Source organism: Paramisgurnus dabryanus, chromosome 5 (genome assembly GCF_030506205.2).
Source record: "Paramisgurnus dabryanus chromosome 5, PD_genome_1.1, whole genome shotgun sequence".
Classification (NCBI taxonomy): Eukaryota; Metazoa; Chordata; class Actinopteri; order Cypriniformes; family Cobitidae; genus Paramisgurnus; species Paramisgurnus dabryanus.
Window position 1 is genome coordinate 13,685,512 of NC_133341.1, and position 21,193 is coordinate 13,706,704.

The following is a 21,193-nucleotide window of genomic DNA, read 5'->3' on the forward strand; positions in this document are numbered from 1 at the left end:
AGTTGTACTTATGTACTTGTGTTTGTGCTAGAAAATATTTAAAAAATTAAAAAATATTTGTGAAAAAAACAATTGTACACACATACAACTCTCATCGCACAGATGCACAAACTGATTTGCGAATGTACAAAATTTGTGTGTGACTTCACATATTTTGATGCAGGTGTTCAAGTAGGTTATGCGAAGGATTTGTGAATGTGTAACTGTTGTGTTGTATTTGAGGGAAAGAAAAAAAATCTACAAGTTTGCAACTCTTCATCTGTGACTTCAAATTTACTGATACACATGTGTGGATAATCTCTACAAATACAAATTTTACTGTCGTTGTTTTGCACCAAATATACCTTCATACTAATCTAGCCCTAAACCGAAGCCACAAAGGTTTAAAAATAGGAAAAAGCAGTTGAGCATCCAACGTGATTAATCACACGAAAACAGGAATTCGTTATTCGATCACGAACATACGCGGAAGATTCGTGATAATATCACGAAAAAAGAATCAAAAATTATGTGACTATATCACGAAACCTCGTGAGATTGGGTACTGCAGTGTCGGAACTGCTTCTCTCTCTCTCTCTCTCTCTCTCTCTCTCTCTCTCTCTCTCTCTCTCTCTCTCTCTCTCTCTCTCTCTCTCTCTCTCTCTCTCTCTCTCTCTCTCTCTCATCTCTCTCTCTCTCTCTCTCTCTCTCTCTCTCTCTCTCTCTCTCTCTCTCTCTCTGTGGAATGCGCACTGCATTGGTGGGGTGGCAGATCGCCGGCTTTACAGAGACAGCAAATCACCTCTGTTGCATGCAAACCGTGTTTGACGAGATCTACGCACTCAAATCACCTTATCACCTTTTGCTATAGTTCTCGTTGAGTGCACATGTTCCTTTAGAGTGCCTTGCGAAACGCTTTTTATTTTGTCTTTTATTAGAACGCTTGTTCCTGTTCTCCACAAAATTTAAGGCTTGAATAGCTCCCATTCCCAAACATTTTATTACTCTCAAAGAGAGTGTTAGCCCCGAGGTGTCGACTCTGTGAGTGCATATTTATTTCGTTCAGAGAAAATGGCAAAAGATGATAAGAAAGACGGATGGAAGGAGTTTTTCTGGAACCCTAGAACCCGTGAGTTCTGCGGCAGGACCGCCGGCAGTTGGGGTAAGTGGGTTTAGCAAAGCATTAAGATGAGCACGCGTTGCGTCTATGTATAAATTCCGATTTAAATGTGCTTAGTTTAATCGCGAGTATACCAAACATCACTTTCTTGGTCTCGGAAAGTTCATTGACAAGACTTCGCTGTCCATGGTGCTTAAACTCAAGTGCGCGTGCCGGTGAACTGCAGTCTTGCTTGTGATACGTCACATGCTTTTTCGTTTGGTCTCATCTGATCTCCGTGAGGTGTAGCTTTATAATGCATCTACATTCCAATCGTTTTATTTTTTCGGATAAATGCATTGAGACAAAAACGTATTATGCTACTTTGCGGATAGAACTGTCAGATGCGCATGTTATGATTTTTCTCTTAACTTGTTTAAACTTTTTAAACATACGCAAAGTCATTTGTCTGTGTAGTTCTCCTCTAAATCCTCTTCGTTACCTTTACTCATTCTCATAATGGTACAAATTGTCTTGTGCATTGACATTTCAAACAATTTAATGTAGCCAAAGTTCGCCAGTGTGTGCGTGGGGGTTGTAAATTAGTCTAACATGTAATCCTTTCCTAATAGGCTCATTGGTTGCCTTGGTGAGGCTGAGTCCATTAAAGGGTCATATATTAATTTAGAAATTGAGGGTATCTTTCAATTGGGATGATGGCATTAAAACCGTTGCACTGCAGAACTGCCATCCTATGTGTGTGCGTTTGTGCGTGCGTGCGTGTCGTTTGCTTGACTGGGTGAAATGTTTGATGACTGCTTGCAAGACGTCCATCTATGCCAGCACATTTGGCTCTAGGGAACTCAGTGTGTGTCACATTGTGTGCGTGCGTGCGTTCGCGCGCGCGCGTGTGTGTGTGTCTGTGTGTGCGCTCTAAGACTCCTTAATTAGTCTATTTTTGTCTGTGTCCAAACCAGAGTGAAGCTTGGTACAGTACAGTATACTTACATTCTTTAACAAAGTACATCCTCATTACTGGGGCTTTATGGTGACCTATCGAGGACAGCAAGAGTCTGAGCTATACATTTATACAGCTGTATCTGTTACTGAAGCTTATCTAGGGTTGCTTGGGGTGGAAAGAGGTCAACACATCAGATATATAACCCATTAAGTTTAATCTCAGCATTGGCCTCTGCCATTTCAAACAGACCTTGTGCATCCCATACTTTAAAACATCAATCATTTGACTGAATTTCTAACCACTCCTGTGTTACCAGCTCTGAAACATACACTCTAAAAAACAAACAGTGCTATATAGCACCAAAAGTGGTTCTTTGCTTGTAATCATAGAAGAACCATTTTTAGTGCCATATAGCACCGGTGAAGCACCCGTGTAGAAACATATAGTGCTATGTAGAACCATATGTGGTGCTATATGGCCCCTATATGGTTCTACACAGGTGCTTTACAGGTGCTTCACCGGTGCTATATGGCACTAAAAATGGTTCTTCTATGATTACGAGCAAAGAACCACTTTTGGTGCTATATAGCACCGTTTGTTTTAAGAGTGTACAAGAAGTAAACATTTAAAAACCCAAGCATGAGGCATAGACATAATGCAACTAATAAGTAACAGAGATGTTTATTAGGGTACTGGCTGGTGGTTATACCTTATAGCGAGTGGATCCAATTATGTAATCTACAAAGTTTCTGTCATAGCAGGTAATTTAAATATAGAAATAACAGAGGACAGATTGTTCCCTTTGATCACAAGTCTGTGTTTCTCTGAAGCTGTGTTTGATAGGATGGCGGCTGGATGATGGATTTTGGAAGTGATGAATCAGATTAGAGTAGAAAGGAGGTGGGCAGATCTAAAGAGACTGTTTGTAGGGTTTTTGTCTGTGTTAATGAATGAGAACATGCAAGCAGCAGATCACACAAGAAGACTCTGAAGCTTTCTTTCAGATTGTGTTTGAATTAGAGGGTTGAAAGGAGGACGATGGCTTTCATCATGATGAGAGAGATAAAGAAACAGAAGCGTACAGATAGTGTATCACTCTCACCCTGTGCTGCATTTGCCACACACGCACGCACACACAAGCACGCACAGGTTGTGAAAAGAGCCAGCACAGCTAATCAGGATACAACACCACAGTTTTAACCTGAAACCAAGTTCAGCAAGTATTTTTTCAAAGCACTCAGTATCCTCAGCCCTTTTCCAGACTGTTATTTTTAGGCATTGTGATCTAACTAGTTCTCAAGCGGTGAAGCTAAGAAGTGCTTATTGAAGTTTGATCATTTTGGGCTGCATTAATATGCTGCACAAGTCGGCTTGCTGCTTTGCACACACACATAATCCTTTCTCACTTTCTCTTACACAGCAACTGCATCCTTTTACTCTTTTCTTTTTCAAGTATTTAGACGTTACCACACACAGACACACTGTGTTATTCATCAGGAGCGTTCTAGGTGTGTAACTGTAGCCTGTAGACTAACCTTTCATGACACACCAGTTTTCAGTCAGTGAAAGCTTGTCTTTGCGGAGAGCTTCAGAATGCAGTAGAATAGACATCCGATATCTTCTCCCTCAACATTGGGCAACTTGATCAACTGGCCCCCGGGCCTTCAAAAGGTGACCTCTTGGAGCTCAGGTGTCCTGTATAGCTTAATGAACTCTCCTCAGGCACATGTGTTCCTGCTATCCACCACAGCACTAAAAAAATACATCTTGGACACACACACACACACACACATACACTCACCGGGCACTTTATTAGGTACACCTTACTAGTACCTGGTTGGACCCCCTACAGAACTGCCTTAATCCTTCCTGGTACAGATTCAACAAGGTACTGGAAACATTCCTCAGAGATTTTGGTCCATATTTACATGATAACATCACGCAGTTGCTGCAGATTTGTCAGCTGCATATCCAGGGCGCAAAGCTCCCATTCCACCACATCCCAAGATGCTCTATTGGGTTGAGATCTGGTGACTGTGGAGTCCAACTGGTACAGTGAACTCATTGTCATGTTCAAGAAACCAGTCTGAGATGATTTGCGCTAATGGGCCCAAAGTGTGCCAAGAAAATATCCCCCACACCATTACACCACCACCACCAGCCTGAACTGTTGTTACAAGGCAGGATGGATCCATGCTTTCATGTTGTTGACGCCAAATTCTGACTCTACCATCTGAATGTTGCAGCAGAAATCAAGACTCATCAGACCAGGCAATGTTTTTCCAATCTTCTATTGTCCAATTTTGGTGAGCCTGTGTGAATTTGACTCTTAGTTTCCTTAGAGCTGTCAGGAGTACCACCCGGTGTGGTCTTCTGCTGTTGTAGCCCATCCACCTCAAGGTTCGGCGTGTTGTGTGTTCAGAGATGCTCTTCTGTATATCTCAGTTTTAACAAGTGGTTATTTGAGTTACTGTTGCCTTTTTATCAGCTCAAACCAGGCTGGCCATTCTTCTCTGACCTTTGGCATCAACAAGGCATTTGCGCCCACAGAACTGCCACTCACTGGATATTTTTCGGACCATTCTCTGTAAACCCTTGAGATGGTTGTGTGTGAAAATCCCAGTAGATCAGTAGTTTCTGAAATACTCAGACCAGCCCGTCTGGCACCACAACCGTGCCACTTTCAAAGTCACTTAAATCACCTTTCTTCCCCATTCTGATACTCGGTTTGAACTGCAGCAGATTGTCTTGACGATTGGCTGATTAGAAATTTGTGGTGTACCTAATAAAGTGGCCGGTGAGTGTATATTTGTAGGACATAAAAACAAGTGTGCTAACATTTCTATGTGCTACACACAGCTATCTTTTTGGAATTATACATTCTGATCTGTAACCTTAGATTGTTTTATGTATTTGTGAATAATCAAGTATGTTTTATATTATATATAATATATAATAATATAGTATATTTTGTAAATACTAGTTTCAAGTTGGTCCATATTGATACTGAGACTTGGAGAAAAGCCAACCTGATCTCATGAGAATTTATACATATTTTACGAGTTGGGGGTTCTCCTGATTTTGCCAAGTGGTTGATGTCCTCAGGGCAACATTATGTTGACCCTTGGGTCAACACAATATGTTTCCCTGAGGACATCAACCACTTGGCAAAATCTGTTTGAGCCAACGGTTGAAAATAACCCAGCATTTTTTAAATGAAACAACTTATGTTGAGAAATATTGTCATAGACAGTATGGCTGCTTCTTAAAGGCGGGGTGCATGATTTTTGTAAAACACTTTGAAAAAGGGATTACCCTTGAGTACTCGGGATGGACGAGTACCAAAACACACTTGTAGCCAATGAGCAGTAAGCCTAGGTTGCTAGATTTTGTTGGGGTAGGGGTGTGTTTGTTTAGGTGATTTCAACATTAGCTTTCAGAGATCATGCACCCCACCTTTAATTAACATCAGTAAATGCTACAAATAATAGGACATGTTTGCTTTCTAATACCATACTGTGCATTTGTTAGTGTTATCAATTATCAGCTGTTATGGCTGTATTTGATCATCTAATAAAATGTGAGGACCAGAACTAACTGCTGTATAATGTCAAATATCAACTCATTATGCTAAATGAAGAATGGTTAAGGATGTGGTGTAGTATGGACTCGATTTAATAGATCTAAACAAACAGTACAGGAAAGTGCAATCATTAGTTGGGTGAATGTGTTTGTTATGAGAAACAGTGTAGTGTTTCTAAACCAAAAATGTGTTGAAAATCCCCTTCCTGACCTAATCTGTAAGGTTTAACCTGACCTCCTCTCATCCTCCTTTCTTCCTTCTTTCATCATTTATCCTCTATCCACCTCTTTTCCCCATCTGTGCTCTGTGACAGGACAGGCATTCATAATTTGATCCATGTAGAATCACCAGACATCATGTAAGGGATGAATATGTGTAATAAGGAATGTGGTGCAAGAGTGTAGTGAATGTATGTTACTGGGGGGCGGTTGGCTTTGGTGACACAGTAAGAGGATTACAACATGTACAACTTGTTTCTTTTCTTACATCACCAGAAAGAGAGAGAATGTGAAGCACATGTCTACAGTCTATAATTTGTAATTTGTTCCTTAATTGAATTACTAATGCATTGACCCTAATTTAATTAGCTACTGCAATTATTATTTTGTGTAGGTCTGATCCTGTTGTTTTATCTGGCTTTCTACATTTTCCTGGCTGGCTTATTTACTCTCACCATGTACGTAATGCTGCAGACACTTGATGACTATAAACCAACATACCAGGACAGACTTGCAACTCCAGGTATTACATCACATGACTTCACATAATCAACACAAACCATAGTATAGTTTGTGTTCAAACAAAGTATCCTTCCACTATTTTCATTCTATTCTTTGTAGGCATGATGATCAGGCCTAAAGGTGATGAACTGGAGCTTGCTTACACTATGCAGTACACAGAGACCTGGGAAAGATACGTTCAAGCCCTCAATAACTTCCTCACTCGTGAGTAACATGCTGTTTGAATGTGTTTATGTGGTTTAACAGTATGTCATCATGTTCCTTTCACTCTAAAATTGCTGGGTCATAAAGGGACGAAAATTTAAGCTGTGCTGGGTTGATTTAAAGGTGCATTGTGAAACTTTTAAAAAGATCTTTTGACAGAAATACAATGTAATATAACCATACTATTGGTGGTGTATTAAGACCTTACATAATGAACTGTATTGTTTTTATCACCTTAGAATGAGCTGTTTTATCTACATACATTGTGGGTCCCCTTATATATAAGTCGCCGTCATGTTTCTACAGAAGCCCTAAATGGACAAACTGCTCTACAGAGCACGTTTTGTCACTATGTTGTCTCAGATGATGACATGTTTGTCCTGTGGTGGCTACCGTAGCTTCTCTATGCGTTTCGAAAGGGAGGGGTGAGCTGTGGACTGCGCCGTTGGTTACAATTTACAATCTCTCCATTAGACAGTGGCGGCTCGTGACTGCTCATCCGAGGGGCGCTAATTCAAAATATGTGTTTGGAGTGTCGTCTGTTGCTTGCATTTTCAAAATATGTGTTTGTTGCGTCATGTGAACCATGTGCATTACGTGTTTTGTTAAAATAATTGTCTGCTGCACACACGTCAAAACCGTTTATGATAAAAGAGACGCTCACGTTTCCAAAATACTCGCAAGACACTCACTTAACAATAAACTATGATTACGCATGAGATTATGCGAGTATCTGGCAAAAGCGAGCGTCTCTTTTATCAAAAACCCTTTAGACGTGTCTGCAGCAGGCACTTATTGCGCACGCAGAACACACATTTTGAAAAAGGAACCATACACATGACGGGCTACATACATGTTGTGACAAACTTCGCATCGAGCGCCCTCAAAAAAAGAAGTCACCGGCCGCCACTGCCACTAGATGCCTCTAAAATCTACACACAGCACCTTTAACCCTTTGTTGGGTCAAATATAAACATTTTCTGGTTAAGTTTAATCCAACGGCTGGGTTTGTCCCTTTTTGACCAAATGCTGGGTTGAAAATAAGAGTGTTATAAAGCAAATTTAATCCAACAGAACATGGCCGAAATTGCTATATAACAGGCAATTAATACCAATTGCAGCAAATACTCCTTAATATTTAAATAAAAAATTGAAATGAAAAACTGTCATTTGTTTTGGAGTATTGTGGTTTTTTTTTTACAAATGACTTGTCTGTGAGCTGCATTATTCTTTTAAAATCCATGTGCCCTCATAATCTTTAATCAAAAACACAATTCTCCTCACCGCCTCGAAATGATCTCTCTTTACTTCTGGTCATATAGGATGCAGGTGGGCGGGGTCCGATAGCAGTAGAATTCACCAAGTTAAGAGTTGTTCTACCACTGAAATAATTTTAGAGACATTATTTAAAGGTCAAAAAAATTACATACACTGTAAAATATTTCTGTAGATATTTTAGTATCACTGGCAGCTGGTTGCCAGTAACTTACTGTAGATTTTACATTTATGTATGTCTTTATCTTCTACATTAAGTTACTGGCAACCAGCTGCATTTGTAGTTATGCATTTGGCAGACGCTTTTTCAAAGCGACGTACAGTACAAGGTATAAATTTTTTATTTTATCAGCATGTGTTCTCTGCTTCCATGACCTTTTGCACTGCTAAGCAATGCTATACCACTGAACTATACACGAGTCCTTTAAGCTTCAATTTCCTGTTAATCTAAACATGTTTACTGTAGGAAACATTTTCTGATGTGAAACTAAATAATTTCATACACTGTAGTGTAAATATCTACCTCAATGTAGATGGATAATTTATTTAAACAAACATATACCTAAAAAGGTGAAGACTAGGCTATATGCTATGTAGACCATTTGCATTTCTTCACTTACAAAGAATTTTATTTTAAAGTCTCCTGTTGTCTGTTTATGCAGTTTATACCGACTCAATCCAGGCGCAGAAGAATATCGAATGTAAGCGAGATCAGTACTTTATCCAGGAGGACAGTGGAACTTTGAAAAACTATCCCAAGCGCTCTTGCCAGTTTAACCGCACCATCCTGGGTAATTGCTCGGGGAACGATCTTTCTTATGGTTATGACCTTGGCCAGCCCTGCATCATCATCAAGCTCAATCGTGTAAGACATAGAACCGACTATAGTGGATGAAAAATTGAAATGTTTGTGTCAAAACATTTTCCATTAATGGAAAAGTTGAGCAGCCTATAAAAGAGAGGGAAATGAGTAGAGGACTACTGAGAATTTACAGAGAGCAAGTCATTATCATAAAATAAATCTTTTATCATGCTAAAGGGGTTTATATTGAAATAGAGATCAGCTGACTGTCCATTATCCATCATTAACTATTTTTATTGGCTTCTTACCAAATAAATATGTTTGTAGTCATGAAATATTGATTGGAGTTGAAATTATTTTATTAAATTATTAGTACATTATCTACTATATTCGCTTCTGCCAGATGTGGACAGTACTTTACAATTATTATTCTCCTAAAGTACTTTTTTTTTATCTATAGTGTTTTTCTTTGGAAAACGTTTACTCCACTACATCCTAAAGCATAATATCATACTTTTTTATTCCATATATTTCCTTAAAGGGGACAGAGAATGAAAAACCATTTTTACCTTGTCTTTGTTGAATAATGGTAGTCTACCCGCATTCACAAACATACAAAAAGTGCTAGACATGCTAAACATCTCAGTCTCATAGAAATTCCTCTTTTAGAAATGTCAGCCAAAAAACAGCCCAATCTGAAAAACTGATGCTTATGACATCACAGGCATCTAACTGCCCCTCCACATTAAAATAATTGGCTACATTTTTTGATTGGCAACAAAGTCAGCCAATCAGTAATGAGAGCCAAATAGGTGCAAAACCACTTGTTTAAAATCCCCCACCCTAATAGAGCTATCTGAGAGAGGTTTTTAGGAAGCTTCTAAGGCATTACAGACCCAAACAAAAACATTTTGTTTACATGTCACATCACAGAACAAGGATAAATACTCCGTTCAACCATTCTATGTCACCTTTAAAAAAATTTAATACCTAATTTATTAAAATGTAATACTTTTTTACTTTTAGCTTATTAAGTATTAAATGTAAACCAACAACGTGTATTAATAAAATGTAGTGGAGTAAAAAGTACTGTATTATATTATGCTTTGAAAACACTACAGATATTTGAAAAATGTACTTTACTGCTGTCGTTCTCTGGCTTCTGCTAAGACAATAGTCCAGTACAACAGTTAACAATCAATCTGGAACCGGAAAAGTATAAAAAAAATTGATTTATGTGTAATTATTATATAGTTTTTATCTTTACACATTTCATATGCCTTCAAAATAATATCTTTCCCAGTGGACTTAATAGTTAACATATTTAGCTCCAATGTAATGTCTCTCTTCATTTTAAGTATCTCTTGTCCATTTTTTGGGTCTCCCTTTGCTGTTCTTCCAAAAGATGTTTTACTTGCTTTACTTCTTGCATTGGATGATCATATTTTGCATCAAAAATTCTCCAAATATATTCAAATAAACACTGCAGAGAGATATAAAAGTAGCTTAATTGAAGAAAAGTGTTGAAATGAACAGTCAGATAGTTCAGTAGTCTTTATAAAAAATATTTGACTGCTTAATGCCATAGCTGACACAACATTCCAGATGACAAATATATAAAATGCTCAGTTTATATTTTACTAATCTATCTGTCTACGTTTCTCTTTTTGCAGGTTATTGGTCTTTTACCTGGGAAGGACAGTAGTGCTCCTTTCATCACATGTGGTGGTAAGGTAAGAGTGTCCTGTCTCCCTCTGTCTTACACTCTCTCACTCTCCTTATCTTTCTCTCCTTTAGAAAAGGATTGATTTCAGATTAAAGTTACATGAGGCGTTCAACAAAGCGGCCAGATTAAATTAGCTAGTAATAGGAACTGTGGCCTTCTTCTGAGAAAGGCTGCCACGAGAGGCTTTGTGGTGCTAATTTACTACAATACAAATAAAATAAATAAGTATAAACCAACATAAGTTGTAACATTGCAGTACATATTTATACACCAAATGTTTTTTCTTTTGGCATATATGCACTGTAAAAGTGAAAGCTGGATTAACTTAAAAAATTACTTCAGTTGGTAATACGTAAAAACACTTCAAAATGTAAGTTGGAAAAACATAATTTTTGAAGTGTAACCAATTAAAGTAATTTTTAAGTAGATCCAACTTTCACTTTTAACAGGGTGTGTGTGTTACATCATCACTCTCTCATCTTTCCTTCAGTTTTTTCTGTTGTTGTTGTTATTGTTGATGTTGTTTCAGTGTTTGTTCAACATTTGATGTTTTACAACATTGCCCATCATCTCTATTGTTTTCTTTTTTTGTTTTTGTGTATGTTTTACATCTGTTCTCCCCCCTCCATTTTTGTCAGAAATACAAAGTTGGGAAAGAGGAGTGGGTAAGAATAATGAACTGTGCCAGTGGTTTGATAGAGCTGAATAATTTAACCAAAAATCACTTCAACAGAGGCATAGAATTCATAATATATTATATACTTTATACGCAGTGTCGGGGGTACTAGCGCATTACAAGTAACGCGCATTACGTAATAATATTACTTTTATGAAGTAACACTTAAAGTAACGCATTACTTTATAAATGTACACATTAATATTTGAGTTACTTTTTTTAAAAAGTAATGCAAGTTACTTTTCAGTTTAATTAATTCAATTTAAAAATAAAATAATGTACTGAATTAAACTGAACATATTAACGCCTGAGCGGGAACTGTTTGAGTCAGAAACGGAGATCAAGCCTCATCCAAGAAAGAAAAAGTAATGCAAAGTAACGAAAAAGTAACATAATCATTACGTTCCATGAAAAGTAACTAAGTAACGTAATTAGTTACTTTTTTGGGGAGTAACTTAATATTGTAATAAATTACTTTCAAAAGTAACTTTCCCCAACACTGTTTATAAGTAACACTTTACAATAAGATTGTATTTTTTAACACTAAGTTAATGCATAAACAATGAATAGTACTTCTACAGCATTTATTAATCATAGTTAATGTTAATTAATGCACCATGAACTAACATGAATTAGTTTGAAATTAAATACCATTAACAATAATTAATAAATGCTGAAAAACTATATTGTTTATTGTTAGTTAATGCATTTACTTATGTTTACTAATAGTACCTTACTGTAAAGTGCTACCATTATATAATATATTATAATGTAGTCAGAGTCTTAATAGCACTAAAAGCTCGTAATCATAGGGCAAACATTTTTTGTGCTATATAGCACTTAAAAGCACCTATCAAGAACCATCCAGAAGTGATATAGCACCACTATAGCATCAGATATGGTTCTATATAGCACAATATGGTTCTATACAGGTGCTACACAGGTGCTCTATGGCACTTAAAATGGTTCCCCTATGATTACGAGCCAGTGAATCACTTTATAGTGCTATTTAGCACCGTTTGTTTTTAGAGTGTACAGTGCCGTAAAAATTTTAGCATGTCTTAGCAACATAAAAGGACATGATTCTTAATACAATTTAAGCATAAGATCAACTCATAGTTTTGGTATGATTGAGATAAATGCACAGTGCTCTCCTCTCTGCAGACTGATGACTCAGATAAACTTGGTGAACTACAGTACTATCCTCCCGATGGCTCTTTCAACCTCATGTATTACCCATACTACGGAAAGAAATCTCAGGTATATCACACACGTGCGTGCGCGCACACACACTCACACATCCCTACAGCAAACACATATAAACACATCCTACACATTCACTTAAAGAATACATACGATCAATATTCTTCTATACATCCTACCCAATGTAAAGCTGTTTTCTTCCTCTCGCTCTTCTTCTGCTGCAGGTAAACTATTCTCAGCCTCTAGTGGCCATTAAGTTCCTTAACATTACCAGAAATGTGGATGTCAACGTGGAATGCAGAATCAATGCCAACAACATTCCTGAAGGCACTGAACGAGACAAATTTGCTGGACGTGTTTCTTTTAAACTGAGGATCAACTCCATAAATTAAATAGAAGAAAGTGTGTTTCTATCTTTTACATAAACACACACACACATACATCAGCTACTTCACTAGGGACAGCCATAAATAATCAATACAGACATAGCAAAGAATACCAAATAAAAACCCAGAGACTGACTGCATTAGTGAGGTTATGGAGAGTAAGCATGGTTGTGTCATTGTGTGTATTTATGTGTGTACATCAGTGTCTGTATGTGTGTCTGCATGTGTGGTTTAAGATGTTTTTTTTATTATTATAATTTTACGAAACACAATTTTATCTGCATGCTCAGTAATGAGCTATTAATTATATATATATTATTACACTAAGAGAAACGTTGAGTCGATTTTGTAAAATGGGCAAAATTTAGCACCTGATAAATGATACAATATTTATATCTAGTATACATTTGAATTAATATAGGAAATGGATGGAGTGAGTCCACAAAAAGATTTCATAAAATTTGATGTACCTTGTGTGTGTATAGTGTCTGAAATCTTTTGTTTGCATGTGTGCAATAGAGTTAAAATCCCTCCCCCATCTGCTGGCTTTAGAGCTGAAGAGGTACCAACACGTAGAACGATAAACATAAGCGACCATTCCCCTCCAAAACACACACATAGCTCTTTTATTCAGACAAACATTTCTGCATTCCTATTCATTTACTTCTATCAGTTTGTACTATTATATAATGAAGTGTGTCTAACACATGTTTCATTTATCATGAGGCGTGTCTCTTTAAGTTTGTTTACTGTATGTGTATAAATAGGTTTCTTTTTTTGCATGTGCGTTATAGTTTGTTGCACATAATGATGGTACTTGATATCTTGTATTGAATGAAGTGACAGTGTGCCTATAGATGACAGCAGGCATCTATAGGTGAAAAGATGTGTGTTTGGGGTGTGTGTGAATTCCTGTATGTACTTGGATTTATTTGATTTATTTTTCTTGTTTTTACGTTAAACATCTCTGGGCACAATTGACTTTTGAGTTTATTTTGATTTTGAATGTAACTTTACCATAGCAAATATATTGTATCGCCATACTTTTAAGAGAAGGAACAGCAGGCTTATGTTTCTGCTGATAAGAAAGTATGAGGCACACAGGACTTAACCCTGCACGAGTCAATAAAACATAAACAATTCCATCCATCTCATTTCTCATTATTTGTTTAAATCTCATTTCTGATCTATGCCTGTATTCATGATCTCACCTCATGTCATATGTGAAGTCCATGATAAGGTTGTTTAAGGTTTACTGTCATGCAAAGAACTGATCACCCATTACAATGTACACACAGTTGTTATGTGTCATAGTCCTTCTGACAAGAGTCTACACTCTTTCTAATGCCATAATCCTTTAATCCCATTGGATAATCTTGACTAGGTACACATCTCGTCACAACCTTATGTTCACATCCATATAAGATTAAATGTTTATGTACTGAGTAACATTTAATTTAGAAATGTAAACATATTGTTTATCATTGAATACCTTTCATGTGCGTGCGTGCGTGCATGCGTGTGCGTGTGTGTGGTACAGTTACTTGATCCAGCAGGAAAAGATTAAAACCCTAAATTAAAAATGTATTAACCTCAAGCTCAGATCATATGTCATTGACGCACCCTATTACACTAGTTCACTAAAATAGCAAAAAAAAAAAAACTCATTGGCTCCTATGTTTATTATTCTAATTTCTAATACACAGTTTTCATCACTGCAACAGTTTCCACGCAAAGAGAAAATGAGAAATATAACAAATGCAGATTTTGCTGCATGCAGTCTTTCAAAAGGTTTATGTGTATTAACAGCGCCCCTGGTGGAAGAGGTGTAGTGGTTGGCCTCTCGGATGCCACCAAATGTTTCATGAGTGAACTACACATTAGTTTTAATAGGAATCTTCTCAAATGCAATACACATTTATATTTTAAATCCGCTTTACTTTAGAATGGCTTATCACAAAGATAATAATATATTATTATATTTAAATACATATATTGGTGAGAATGGCTATATGTAGGCCTATTTAAAACGTGCAATATGGTAAAGATTATAGCTTATATTTTTAAAGAACTTATATATATCTTTTTGTTTGACATCTTTGATAAAGTATGTACTGTTAAAGCAGGGAAATTTATATGATGGATATTGTGCTTTGCGGTGCTTGTTTCGGGGGCCAAGAATGTTATATTTGATTGTTGCTATAATAATCTGACTGTAATCTTTGCAATACCAAAGTGTCTGCAATTCTTCACATTTGCTTCAAAACATTGACAATATATAGAAATATATGTGTGTAACATTGACAATATATAGAAAACGATAAAATGATAATCACATTGTGATCTGTTTTTGCACCACCATTCAAAATCATTGTGAGCTCTGTGTGAGATTTCTTAAATTCAATAAAAATGATCAGACTGCTTTTGGAAAGACAAATGGATACAGATCTTTCACTTAGCCTTATGTACATTAGGTATATTATAAAGTGATGTGGTTTGGATGTCTGAAGTGCTTGGGTAGTGTGAACAGCCTCACCTTAACAACATACCATACAGATAGCAGTTATCTTCTGGAAACTGATGAATGTTTGATGAACAATAAAAAACAAATGTTTCATTTGAAATTGTATTAATTATTAACTGAAACTATTAACCAAAAGTTTCCCAGACAGGCTTGCCAGGACTAGGTCTTATATTAGAACATTTAAGTAGATTTTACAAACATACCCTACAAAAAAATTGTGCATCGTCATACAAAACAATGGCACTAATATTTAAGATATGTAAATGCAAGATTTTTTAATTAAACAGAGAATAAACATGCGCTCTTGGACAATATCAAGCCCTGTCCGGGAAACCACCCCTGAATATTTATGTTAAATAATAAGCAATAAACATAATTAAAGTGAAACAAAAAACTGCCTTCTTGATTTAATAAGCATTATATAATCGCCTTTAGATAGGAGTTGGGGCGGTGGAGGGTTTTTTATGAGTTGTCAAAGAGATAGGGGGGAGGGGTTATAAAGGGTATGTTATACAAAAAAATGCATATTAAAGCATATAAATATCACATGTATTTATTTTTGCTTTTAAAAATATGCTTGTTTACATTGATGACAGGTCTGGTATTGAGTAAAAACAGAATTATCTGTTGTTGCACTTTACTTGGTTAAATATAGAACATTTTGAGGGCATTGACCTACAGTATTTGCACTAAGGTTTACTGGAATAATTATGCCAGGTTATATAGGTTACACGAGTCAAGGTAAATATTAATCCTGCAATGTTGTGAGAACAAAAAATATGAGTCATGAATGAGAACAAAATTAGAGCATACAATAAAAATTCAATAATTGAAAGCATACTACTTTGAATAAATCCAATATTAAATATATATACATACATACATACATACATACATACATACATACACATACATACATACATACATACATACATACATACATACATACATACATACATACATACATATATATATATATATATATATATATATATATATATATATATATATATATATATATATATATATATATATATATATATATACATGAAGATTTTAATAGTAGTAAAAGATTTTAGTGTGTGCATGATTGACTTTGAAAAGGTCCAAATGTTTGAAAATATCCAAGTTAAAAACTGTCTTACTGTGTAAATGATGATGTGTGGAGTATTTTAAGAGTAGCAAATAGTGTTATGGGGAAACCTTTGCATTTATTAAAAAAATCCTCATTAATATACAGTATATTACGATTGAAATAACATCTTACAGCACTTTAAAGAAATTTTATATATTAGTTTCCATCAGAACGCTGTATTGCTTATCCAAAGAGGTTCTGACTCTGAATGTGTTTATTTGCATGAAAATTATTATGAGCCAAGTCACCAAGTATCAAGACATGTAAAATAAGACATTTATTTATTTTTGCACATATTAAAAGACAGGGTGTGAATTCACTTTGTAAAAAACATTCAATTAGATACTTACCATTAAATACTTAAAATATTAAAAAATGTAGGGCCTGCATTGTTTCATGCTCACAGTACAGTCCCTATTTCTAACTCTAATTGAGACCCGGGGGGGGGGGATAGCTGCCCTGCCTGCCCCCAACAGGCTACTGGCTTTAAATGTAAAGGGCAGGTGGGTACTCGTTGCTAAATATGGTCATTGTTAGCATTGAACTCTAATAGTAATGACAGAACTTGCGACCATCGTTGCTTTCAGGAAATGCATCCCAGAGTGATTTGGCGAGGAAGCAAGCTCAATGGCAAACACCTCAGAGCAATCTAAAGTATGAGTTTTGCTCTGGATATCACAATCCTTTGACTTAGTATTTAACATACTGTTTTCCACACCTGCAGTCTGGGGTGTTTTAATATTTCCTGTAGCTACCTTTATACAGTTATGGAATTTTAAGATTTAAATGTTGCAGACAAGTCGGCTATAAATATGTTCACTGCACAGCCTAGCTATCTCATCTGACAGAATCCAGTGCGATTAATGCAAATGATCTGCGTTTTAATAAGGGATCATGTCATTATAAAAAGTGCAATGCTTCCTGCATGAGTGTTTAGAAAGGCTCTGCTCATTTATAAAGTACATCTGATCTCTAATAATCTTATTTGAAAAATATTTTGTAGTCACTGTCACAGACGATGAAAGTCAATTGTGTTTTTAGGGTTTATGCATCCTTTGCTCAGCTACAGGTATGTTGCAAAACAGCAATACATGGAATTTGTGTTAATATCTTTTTGACCTTTGACTGGTGATTAGAATTAACAAAAATGTGGACCTACTGCACAGCAATGCCTTTTCAGTAAACAGCTGTCACACACTGCGCAAAGAATGGGTGCAACACAATAAATTATACAAAATAACAGTCATTTGTGGTCTTTTAGCTTGTTCAAAGGTTACAAAAATGACTTTTATGTGTCATTAAAAATGTATGTCTGAGAAATGTATCCAGATATATCAAGTCTTTATTTTTCTACAGATTTTATATAAACAGTTTTTTATGTATTCCATTCTGAAAGTACGAATGTAATTCAATATGAGGTAAATTGAGCACCTTATTATGTTCTCTTTAGACAAAAAGCACTTAATATAAACCACCCAACCAGGAATTTCACAGCTGAAGTATTAGTTAACAATAAGTTACCTTGTTAAGTGGTTTTACCAGCAAAATAGCCTGTTTTTGTTTTTTCTTTACCTCTTTCACTCACAAATCATTTCAAAGCTCATTCCTGTTTTTTTTACTTTATTTTTACATTTTTAAAGATAACTGACATTAAGTACATCGTAATATACCTAACAAAAAACAAATCTGTGGATTTATGGATCTCACTTTATCCAGCAACTGTATGATTTAAAGGGATAGTTAACCTTAAAATGAAAATTCTGTCATCATTTACTCATCCTCATGTTGTTCTAAACCTATATGAATTTCTTTTTCTGATGAACACAAAAGAAGATATTTTCTTGAGAAATAGGCTAATGGTAAGCACAGCAGATAGTGACCATTGACTTCCATAGTAGGAATAAAAAATATGATGTAATTTAAAAATGGGTACCATCAACTGTGTGCATACCATCATTTATGAAAATATATCTTCATCATTTATCACAATACTTAAAAAAAATTATTTTCCTACTATGGAAGTCAATGGTCACTATCTGCAGTGTATTAACCATCATTTCTAAAAATATCTTCTTTTGTGTTCATCAGAAAAAAGAAACTCATACAGGTTTAGAACAACATGAGGATGAGTAAATAATGACAGAATTTTCATTTTAAGGTAAACTATCCCATTAATGTCTCAAAAGGGTTCAAAAGTCCCAATCTTGTTTTTAACATCCTGTCAACTGCTATGTATACTAACTATATACATAGGTTTCTTCATTCTTGGTTTTATGTTTATTGACCTCAAGATGGTCCCACTTACATACTGCATGCTTCATCAATGGTCGGTTTGGTCCTAATATTTCTTATCCACTTTATTTGCTTATTTGTCCCTTTTCTCTTCAAGGTAGATCCAGCATTTTGTGTTCCTTTAGGGCTACTTCAGTCCTATCGTACACTTCTCCTATGGCTCTCACTACCCTGTCCAGCACCACAGTTGCTTCCACTTGCGTGTCCACGCACACCAACTTGTAAAAATAAGGTCTTTCAGGCATTGCGATAAAGGCCAGCTCCGCTGCTCTTCTCACCCACCAGGTATGATGCTTGGACAGTGTACGCTGGTACGTCTCTTTGCAGAGGTCAGAAGGCTTTCGCAGAGGCTCTCCTTCAGCCCCACCCTTCGAAAGCTCCAGCAGGAAGCTTTGCAGCCACAAAAGAGCACGATGCAGACGCAGCAGATTCCTGCATCCTGAGTCCGTAAATTTGTGAAAGTCCACCAAATCATTCTCAAGCTCCCACTTAATCATAGACCGAATGGAGGTGTAACCAAATGTGTCACCTGATACTTTAAGATCGGTTTTAGAAGAATTTCTGTTATGAGATATATGAGATGCAATTATGCCTGAGTCTCTCCCCATAGTCAATATTTTTCTCTTCTCTGCTTCTGCCTCTGCTTTTCGAGCCAGACCACGAATGATGGAAGTCTTTGATTCAATTTCTTGAGATATTAAGCCAACCATTGGTCCCAAAGCTTCCATAAACCTTAAAGACACAGAAAAAAACTTATCAAATCTGAATATGACATTTGTACTGTATGTTTGGGAAACATAATGGATGGTATTATGGTCATATGATCTCAACACTGTTTTTATTACACTTTATGGCTTTATGACTTATGTGGGTTTACATCATTTTAAACATTCTTTTTTATTATAAAAGAAATGTAGTTGTTATGTGTGAAATTATGAACATATCTGTAATTTTGTCTGCTGACTTACTTGATAAGTTCATCCCAGCTGGCCAGATACGGCTTTAGCAGCACATCATTGGCTGAGACTGGTGCAGTCTGCAAGTGAGCCAGCAATTCAGCAACTTGAAATCTCTGACCAGGACACAGTATCAGTGGAGCCTCGCCTTCTTCTGAGATATTAGTCTTGTTCAAAGAAGGAAACTGGGAGGAAGACAGAGATTGAAAGTGAGGGTTACAGATACTGTATCTTAAGGTGATGTCCTGTTGTCAATAAGTGACAAAAAAGGGTAAAGTTTTCGAAAGCAGCCACTGACTTCCAATTAAAGCACTATTGGGTTTTATATATTTTTTTCACCTTTTTGTTTGAAGTATAAATCTTCAAACAAGTATCCCACTGATGTTCCAGACTTCCATCTGCAACGAAAAGCAGACATTGACCAACAAAGTGAAAATGTACTGTAAATATACAGTGATAAATATAAACAAAGTAAGAGAAAAACGCGTGTTTGGTATGTTTATTACATGTGTGTGTTTCTAGTAGTTTATTAGCTAGCATTGCATTAGTGCAAAGGTCATGGATTAACACATAAACTATTGATCAAATATATAGCTTGACTGAACAGTAAGTCACTTTGGACTGTGTCTAGTAAAAACATATCAATAAATTTTACATTTAGAACCTCAGTTTCTCAAAGAGTTAAATAATATTTGTTATTTATGTCTGTGGTGGTAATGTAATATTTTAATGACAAACATTCAATAAAATTACATTATAAAAATGTTGTTTTCATCATCATCATTTCATTTATTTAACCTGACACAGTAATTTCTTAAATTTTTACTTAATTTTACTAGATTTAAGAGTTGTTCTAATAGTTATCAGTTTGTAACTTCCTTTTGTCCAGTTTGTAACTTTCAGAATTGTATTCAATTCTGACTTACTCACCAGATAAACTACATTCAATGTGTTAAAGAAACATAGAAACATATAAATAAAGTCCAACTTACATAGCCACAAGGAGCCAAACAAAAGGACGATGAGTACGATGGCCACACAAGCCCTGCATTTGACTCCCATAATTGAACCACCACGTCTCCACAGGTAGCCTCTTACCTTCTCATACATCTATAAGCACCCACTTTTTCTCCTCAACAGACATTATCTCTGCACCTCCACCATTGTAGGCAGAACTCTATCTATTTAATACTCCTTTTGGAGTGAGTGTCAATTTTTTGAAGCAGTTTTGATCTTCACCCCGCCAGAATCTGGCAAGCGAATGCCTGACCACATTTAGTCTTAACATGCAACTTCCTGTTATATATTACAATACTCTATATCCAACCACTGTATGTCTACCCGCCTCCTATTATGCTGATTTCTGCCTTTATGCTTTGTGCTGCTTTGTGTTGTCTCCGTAATTCTCCCTCTCTTTCTTTCTTTTTCCTCTCCTGATCTTTCTGTATTTTCAGTCTCCAGTTGCTCAATCGGAGAGTCCATAGATTAGTCAAGCACAGCAAATCACTCCTTATTAGGCAAGCACTAAGCAACCTGCAGTAACCTTTACAAAGATATGAACACTTGTACATACACAATCACATCTTAAATTAAACAGAGTGAGAAAAAGACAGATGTCCTTCAACTGAAATGGACGACTGTTTGAAACATTC

The 21,193-nt window shown here is 36.1% G+C and overlaps 2 protein-coding genes across 2 annotated transcripts; one reads left to right on the plus strand and one right to left on the minus strand.

The window, feature by feature from the left end:
- Positions 1 to 920: 920 nt before the first annotated feature.
- On the plus strand, positions 921 to 15,057 carry atp1b2b (ATPase Na+/K+ transporting subunit beta 2b). Its single transcript, XM_065266917.2, has 7 exons — positions 921 to 1,141; positions 6,235 to 6,363; positions 6,462 to 6,566; positions 8,504 to 8,706; positions 10,317 to 10,376; positions 12,210 to 12,305; positions 12,473 to 15,057. The coding sequence occupies exons 1-7, from the start codon at positions 1,051 to 1,053 to the stop codon at positions 12,638 to 12,640; spliced, it is 852 nt and encodes a 283-aa protein (XP_065122989.2). The 5' UTR covers positions 921 to 1,050; the 3' UTR covers positions 12,641 to 15,057.
- A 2,560-nt stretch (positions 15,058 to 17,617) lies between these two features.
- gltpd2b (glycolipid transfer protein domain containing 2b) lies at positions 17,618 to 21,092 on the minus strand. Its single transcript, XM_065266813.2, has 4 exons — positions 20,534 to 21,092; positions 19,881 to 19,939; positions 19,554 to 19,726; positions 17,618 to 19,317 (listed from the first exon to the last, which is right to left on the minus strand). Exons 1-4 carry the CDS (start codon positions 20,649 to 20,651, stop codon positions 18,678 to 18,680), a joined length of 990 nt encoding a protein of 329 aa, XP_065122885.2. The 5' UTR covers positions 20,652 to 21,092; the 3' UTR covers positions 17,618 to 18,677.
- Between the last annotated feature and the right edge of the window lie 101 nt (positions 21,093 to 21,193).

What these genes read in the sequence shown, in the direction of transcription:
- atp1b2b (XM_065266917.2), top strand. Translation starts at nt 1,051, where the DNA reads ATGGCAAAAGATGATAAGAAAGACGGATGGAAGGAGTTTTTCTGGAAC. An exon ending in GGACAGACTTGCAACTCCAG is followed by an intron (nt 6,364 to 6,461) that starts GTATTACATCAC and finishes TATTCTTTGTAG; the next exon opens with GCATGATGATCAGGCCTAAA. An exon ending in TCATCACATGTGGTGGTAAG is followed by an intron (nt 10,377 to 12,209) that starts GTAAGAGTGTCC and finishes TCCTCTCTGCAG; the next exon opens with ACTGATGACTCAGATAAACT.
- gltpd2b (XM_065266813.2), bottom strand. Translation starts at nt 20,651, where the DNA reads ATGTATGAGAAGGTAAGAGGCTACCTGTGGAGACGTGGTGGTTCAATT. An exon ending in GTTTGGCTCCTTGTGGCTAT is followed by an intron (nt 19,940 to 20,533) that starts GTAAGTTGGACT and finishes TTTTCGTTGCAG; the next exon opens with ATGGAAGTCTGGAACATCAG. An exon ending in AGCTGGGATGAACTTATCAA is followed by an intron (nt 19,318 to 19,553) that starts GTAAGTCAGCAG and finishes TGTGTCTTTAAG; the next exon opens with GTTTATGGAAGCTTTGGGAC.